The sequence below is a fragment of the Microtus ochrogaster genome (genome assembly GCF_000317375.1).
Source record: "Microtus ochrogaster isolate Prairie Vole_2 chromosome 14 unlocalized genomic scaffold, MicOch1.0 chr14_random_1, whole genome shotgun sequence".
Taxonomy (NCBI): domain Eukaryota; kingdom Metazoa; phylum Chordata; class Mammalia; order Rodentia; family Cricetidae; genus Microtus; species Microtus ochrogaster.
The window spans coordinates 29,677,122-29,684,624 of record NW_004949096.1 but is presented as its reverse complement, the minus strand read 5'-3'; the positions used below and the strand labels follow the sequence as shown (position 1 = coordinate 29,684,624).

The 7,503-nt window shown below is 44.9% G+C and overlaps 1 protein-coding gene across 2 annotated transcripts in view; it reads left to right on the top strand.

Annotated features, from left to right (window-relative positions):
- Nucleotides 1–3,024: 3,024 nt before the first annotated feature.
- Nucleotides 3,025–7,503, top strand: part of Tgm5 (transglutaminase 5) — a 33,306-nt gene continuing 28,827 nt past the window's right edge. For both annotated transcript variants that reach the window (XM_026787836.1, XM_026787835.1), the window contains exon 1: nucleotides 3,025–3,034. In XM_026787836.1, the coding sequence (XP_026643637.1) occupies nucleotides 3,025–3,034 (10 nt within the window). The remainder of the gene's footprint in view (nucleotides 3,035–7,503) is intronic.

Sequence of the window (7,503 nt, the reverse complement as noted above, 5' to 3'; positions counted from 1 at the left end):
AAAAAAAACCCCTCCTGATTCATAGAGATGTGAGACTAAGAAGGATAATGCACAAAAGAATTTAAAATAATATCTAGCACCAAAAATGATTGTATTGGTGGCAGTAGTGCTTCTATTGTCTACTGTCATGATTGACCACTGGCACTGGTGTTATGATTATGATATGGAGAAGTGCTTTGGTTAACAGAGATGACAAGGGGAATATCCCAGTGTGATAGAGAATGTTGAGAAGGTTTCCTAGCAGGGTGATGCTCTAACCTGGAGACAAATAGACAGAGAACAAACACTTCAGAAAAAGAGATCATTCAGGAGAGAGAGAGACAGAGAGAGAGAGAGAGAGACAGAGACAGAGAACACCCACACAGAGATGCAAAGGAGCGGTCTCCATCAGTGAACTGAAGGGGTTTGGCGTACCTGGGTTCTAGGTGGGAAGAGAAAGATGATTCTCGAAGGCCTTTAGGGTGATGTTGAGAAGTTCGGCCTTCATACACTGTTGGATCCTGAGCGGAGAATTTGAATTGTGTGTTTGAATTGGCTCTTCAGAAAGATCAATGGTAAGACATAAAGGGCCTGGATTTGGGATAGAGCAAGCTGGGAAAAAGAAGGTGGGAAGGGTTAGAGAGAGGAGATAATGAAATTATAATTTTAAAATATGTTGAAAATCAGTAGTGCTGAATTTGGAGAAAGGGTGTGAATTTGGTTAGGAGTTGTTTCTAGACAGGCTGGTGTTTCCGGGAAGGTAGACCCGAGGGACAGGGAGGAAGGGCCAGTTTTAGGTGCTAGTCAGGAGTTGAACTGGACTGATGTGTTAAGAGGAGAGATGCTCCCGATTTGACCTTCATTTCAAGGGTGCCGTATCCTCACTCACCAAGACCAGAGACACAGGGAGAAAGGCAGAGAAGTTGGGAGGTAGGGGAGAAGGAATCATTTGGGCACACTGGGTGTGGTAAAGTGTCCAAAGCTGGCCAAGAAGAGGGGCCTGCAGGCCACGTTCTGGGGATCACCTAAGTCCATGAGGGGGTGAGTGGAGTGAGAATAGGTGAACCCCCGGGACGTCCCTGGAAAGCACCGGCATGGGAGTGAAGGGAGCCTGCAAGTGAGTCTGAGAAGAAAATGACGGACTGGATGGGGTGGTAGGTGGATGCGAAGAGAGATGAGAGAGGGGAGAGAGAGCAGGAGAGAGACAGAGGTGGAGAGAGGGGGAGGGGAGGGAGAGCAGGAGAGAGACAGAGGTGGAGAGAGGGGGAGGGGAAAGAGGGGAGGGAGAGCAGGAGAGAGTCAGAGGTGGAGAGAGGGGGAGGGGAGGGAGAGCAGGAGAGAGTCAGAGGGAGGAGAGAGGGGGAGGGGAAAGAGGGGAGGGAGAGCAGGAGAGGGTCAGGGGTGGAGAGAGGGGGAGGGGAAAGAGGGGAGGGAGAGCAGGAGAGGGTCAGGGGTGGAGAGAGGGGGAGGGAAATTTATTAAACAAGAGAGAAGGGCCCGCATGCACACTCAGAATTGCAGAAGGACCCTCAAGATAAGAGCAGGAAAGGGTCCCTGGCCTTCAGAGGGAGTAGATGAGAAGGTGTCAGGGAGCCTGGGGAGGGAAAGTAGGTGGAAGGGAGGGGAAGAGTGGGTGAGGAACAAGGCAGTAGACTGGAGGATTGATGGAACTGGTAGGAAAGGTCAGAGCTGCAGAGTCAATGGGTTAATGGAGTTGAGGATTGGAGGTGAACCCAGATGTGTTAGGGTGTTGGGGCACTAGGTGTACCTTGGTGGTAGGGTGCTGGCTTTGCAAGGTCGAGGCACTGGGTTCATTCCTCAGCGCAGCAACAAACCAACAGCCCCAGAGAACCGTATTTGTGCATCTGTACACTATGGAAGCTATCAGAGAATTGAAAACAAGAGAGAAGAAGATACGAGTTGCTGGGTTCCTCAGAGGACATAGAAATTGGGGATACAGGAAGAAGTGACTCACAGCGGGGGGAAGAGAGTGGGTGAGTTTCCCAGTCAGTTTTCACACAGGATCCTTCTCCAGTTTTCTCCCTCTCTCCCCAGCCTGGTTTCTCTTTCTCTTTGGAGAGCCTTGGGTATTGCTGGGCAATTGTTCTACCATGAAGCTACATTATCATCTTGCCTTTTTTTCTTTTTCTTTTCTTTCCTTTTTCCCTTCCTTCCTTCCTTCCTTCCTTCCTTCCTTCCTTCCTTCCTTCCTTCCTTTCTTTCTTTTTTTTTGAGATAGGGTTTCTCTGTGGTTTTGGAGCCTGTCCTGGAACTAGCTCTTGTAGCTCAGGCTGGCCTCGAACTCACAGAGATCCCCCTGCTTCTGCCTCCTGAGTGCTGGGATTAAAGGCGTGCACCACCTGAAACTGGCATTAAAGACAGTTGTGGATCTCCCATGTAGGTACTAGGACTCAACCCAGGTCCTTTAGAAGAGTAGCTCCTGTTCTTAACCTCTGGACCTTCTCTCCAGCCCCACATCTGATAATTTTATTTGAGAATCACTATAGGCCTGGAAGGTCTCACCTAAAACAGTGCCATGGCCAGAAAAATAAAAGTCATATTAAGGATGATCCAGCATAGGTACCATTTGCACTTAAACTCCAGAAAGAGAGGTCTCAAGTGCTAGAACCCACTGAGGCTCTCTTAGTTGTGAGCGATAGTCTAGGACCCCGAGAGCCCTTCCTGCAGAAACACAGTTCCCTCATCCCTGTGGAGGCCCCATCCGCTCACCAGTTTCTTCTGGCTCCTTTACCACAGCCCTATTGCCTAAGAGCTGTCAACGGCCCAATAGCACAAAGGCCCTGATGGTTCCACAGCCTCCACACCTCCTCTCAGCTGAGCAACACTGCCAAGAAAAACCAGAGGGCAAGTGAGAGAACCAGTTGTGAGCTGCCCTGGCAGAGGTGGCAGTGCTGCAGCTGGCCCCACCTCCAGTGTCGAGCCTTGGGATGGAAGGGGAAGCAGGCTCTCCAGGATCTGTTTCCTGAATCTCCAGCCCATCCAGCTGCCTGTGGGGGAGCAGCCCTGGAGCCAGAAGCAACCACCATGGCCCAAGGTAGGGAAATCCAGGAAACGGCTAGAAAATGGGGACAATGAGGACCCAGAGACATCGACGGCAGGAGGGGGGCTCAGAAGGAGAAAGGAACAAGTAGAGAACTGATCTAGGAAGGAAGCCAAGAGCCCTCAGGAGCCTTTGGTCCCCCGAGGACCAGGAGGCAGGGTGGAGGTGCCATGCTACCATGACTGCCTCCACAACAGGGTGGGATGGGCAGAGCAAGTGATTAGGGCACCGGGATTTCTGTCCTCTGTCACCTGCCAAATTCTTCACACTGGCCAACTTACTTCTCTAGTTTCTGCCTCTCATGCCTGAAAACCAGAAGGGTGTGAAGCACAGTCTTGGAGGTTCTTTACAGTGTTGAAGTTCTCTGAATCTTCATATCCTCTAACTTCCGAAGTCATCGTTGTCATCTTCTGCAGACTTCATGCTCTCTTCTCTAGATAAAGAGCCGCTCTGGAGATGAAACGACTAGATGACGTACCACCTACAAGGGATGGGATTTAGCTTACTCTACACACATGGCATCTCCACCTTTATTTACTATAAGTAATACAATAAGTATTTTACTATTTCCTTAAGTTTTATGTAAAATGTGTATAATTTTTAATTACAAAAGAAGGAAATGAAGATCTAGTTGGAGTAAAATAAAGCAATAATTGCAGATAAAACTCTAAGTACCCCAGTCTCATCTTGAGTAACCATTGTTTCCAGTCTAGACATTAGTATTCATAGATATGCTGAATATAATCGATTGGATCAACATGTATTGCTAAAAATTTAGATACTATCAATCTATAAATATCAACTTAATATTTTTTCACTCACTTCATGTCTTGGAGCTCTCTCCAGGCCAGTAGTGTGTATAGACCTACTTCAATATTTTTCATCTGGTATGGTATTCTACAGTATATGAGTCATTCATCTGGTCCTCTTCTAATGGACATTTAAGTCTTTCCCATTTTACAGATAGACAAACAATCTTACAGCCAGCATTCTTATGCATGCTTCTGCCTACTCATGAAGGAATGTCTCTCCAGGACAGACATTGAGATCACTTATTTTCTAAGTTCTTCAACCATCCCCTTGCTAGTTCCCTCATTCTCTCCTTACTTCAAGAAAAAACACTCTAACTGAAAATGAATATCCTATTTGAATATAGATAAGTGAAATACCGTATCTCAAAAAAGGAAATGGTCATGAGAAGGAAAGCTAAGCATGGTGCTTGTTGCAGAACCATCCGTGTGTCATAGGAAGAGACTGACACAGCCCATGGTGTCTCTGGAGGATAGGATATATTTGAAGTGTTTCCTGTCAGGCAGGTGTTGTCCCTCCTGTTGGGTAGCCTTAGTCACGCACAGACCTGAGCCAGTCAGTGCTCTCTGCCCAGTCAACTGGTCTCCTAAAGGATATGCTGCTTCTTTTGTTTTTTTGAGACAGGGTTTCTCTGGGTATCCAGGCTGGTCTTGAACTCACAGAGATCCGCCTGCCTCTGCAAGTGCCACTACCACCCTCCTTTTTTTCATTATTAGGAAAAAGTCAAGTTCTTTCTCAAGTGGCAGGGCTGGAATGTCCTTTCTGAACAAGAGTGAAAGCCAGCAATGGCTAGCAGCTGTTGGGTAGAGAAAAAACTCCTGATTGGAGTCACAAATCTGAGTTTAACATGAGACAAAATTCCCCATCTATCAGAAGGTCTGTTCTTCACCCCCTAGGTGTAGATGACATGATATTTCATTTATCCAAGGTTGTGATAAAAGTTTAATAGTGTGATCTCAATAAAGTGCTGAGAGAATCCAAAACTTGAAATAAATGCAAGTGATTTTGCATAAGATAGAGAACTCTTCGAGTAGCAAACATCTTATGCTTCCTTAAAAACAGTAACAACAATGCAAAGCTCACCAATGAAAAAGATGTGTTAACAGTAAGCAAATACCCTCAGAAGTGTAGACGATAAAGAGGGGGATGGCTGTAGTGGCACGTGTCTGTAACACTAGCAACTTGGGAGGCTGAGGTAGGAAGGTGCACGTGAGTTCCAGGCTAGCCTGGTGGGTTTCAGGCAAACCTGCGTGATTGTGATCCTGTGTGACTGTGGTCTGACTCCTTAAAACAAAAGATAAAGATTAATATTTATTGTTTATACCTTTACACAGTTTATTTGAGTCACATTTGTTTCTAGCATTTTATTGAACATAATAAAGGCCATCCATTTGAAGTATACAGTTAGGTGTATTCATACAGTTTTGAAAGTGTCACTACTATCTAGTCCCAAAACACTCTCATCATCTCAAAAATAAGCAGTCAGAGCCAGGTGCAGTGGTGCACACCCTTAATCCCAGCATTCAGGAAGCAGAGGCAGGAGTATCCCTGTGAGTTTGAAGCCAGCCTGGTCTACAGAGTGAATTCCAAGACAGCTAGGGCTATGTAGCTATGTGAAGAAGAAGAGGAAGAGGAAGAGAAGGAGGAAGAGGAGAAGAAGGAGAAGTAGGAGAAGGAGAAGAAGCATTCAGCGTCCTTTCCACCTTTCTCTAGTCCCTGGCAATGCCAAATCTACTTTCAATCTCTATGGACTTGACTATTCTGGATATTTCATAGAAATGGCATCATATAAGATGTGTCCTCTTGCATCTGGCTCCTTTTACTAACTAATTTTTCAAGGTCCATTCGTGTTTTAATGTGCTCAGTTTATACAAGTCCATTATTTTGATATGCTACATCTTTTCTGTTCATCAGCTGGTAGGTACTTGTGCCATTTGGACTTTTCAGTTATTTCTGTATAATGTTGTATCAGCATCCCACATGTGGGCTTGGTGTGAGTATACACATTCACTGTTTGGTGGTGTACCATAAGGGGTTGAACCCCATGGTAACTTTGTGTTCAACATTCTAAGGAGCCTCTAGTGTTCTCCAAAGTGCTGAACCATTTTATAAACTCACCAGCAAGGTCCGAGTGCCCCATAGTGCTACACCCTACCAACACTTGCTAGTGTCTGTTTTCTTATAGCATCTTCATGGGTGTGAAGAAACAGTTCATGTGTATTTACCTGATGACCTTCCATGTGCTTATTGTCTTTTTCTTGTCCTGTTTAGAGAAAGACCTGTTCAAAACAGTTACCCATGTTGTGGGAGACATGCCATGATGAGCACGTAGGAGTCATAGGACAGTCTTGTGGGGTTGGCTCTTGCCTTCTACCTCACGGGTCCCAAGGAGTGAACTTGGGCTTTCAGACTTATGCAACAAGTGCTTTGCCTACTACTGAGCCATCTCGTAGTAGCTCCAGTTACCAAGTTTTTCATTTGGCTCCTTGTTTTTGTGTTGTAGGGTTAATCCATCCATCTGGTTACAAATACCTTATTAGATATATGATTTACAAATACATCCTCACATTCTTTGGATTATATTTCCACATTCTTCATTATGTTCTTGAAGCAGAAATGCCATTTTGATGAGGCCCAATTTACTTGAGTTTCCCCACTGATTCTCCTTCTGTCATATCTAAGAGACCACTGTCTATTTCAAGATGAGAAATGTGTACCTACCTGTTTTCTTCTGCGTTTTATAGTTTTAGCTCTCATATTCAAATCTTTGATCCATTTGAGTTAATTTTTGCATATCATGTGAAGTAGGCAACCAACTTCTTTCTTTTTTATTAATTTCTTCGTATTTATTTTATATGTATCTGTACTTTGCCTGCATATTTGCATGTGCACCATTTAGTGGAAGTTTCTTGTTCTGGCTGCCTGTTCCCAAATACCCAGCAGCCACTTCCCAAATTACCACACCAAAGCTTATATTAATCATAAAAGCTTGGTCAATAGCTCAGATTTATTACTAAGTAACTCTTACATTGTAAGTTAACCCATATTCCTTCTTTACACTTTGACATGTAGTGGTACCTTTATCAGCATGGCACGTTTATCTCCTGCTCCCTCTGCATCTGGCTGGTGACTCCTGACTCTGCCCTCTCCTTATCATCCTTAGTTCTTATACTTCCTGCCTGGCCACTGGCCAGTCAGCTTCCTATTAAACAAATTTGAGTGACAAATCTTTACAGTGTACAAGAGGATTATTCCACAGCAGTACCATGTGCATGCTTGGTGCCCACAGAAGTCAGAAGAGAGTGTCAGGTCTCCTGGACCTGGACTTACAGGCAGTTGTGAGCAGCAATGCAGGTGCTCGGCACTGAACCTGGGTCCTCTGCAAGAGCTGTCTGTGCTCTTATCTGCTGAGCCATTGCTCCAGTCCAGATACTTTATTTTTTATATGTGGATATATCCATTTATCCCAGCACCATTTTTTTGAAGAGAATTTTTCTATATTTGATTGTCTTGACATTTTGGTCAAAGAACAAGGGTATTAGATTTTGCCAAATTATTTGGTACACCTCTTCCACCACTACTACTACTACTTCTTCTTCTTCTTCTTCTTCTTCTTCTTCTTCTTCTTCTTCTTCTTCTTCTTCTTCTTCTTC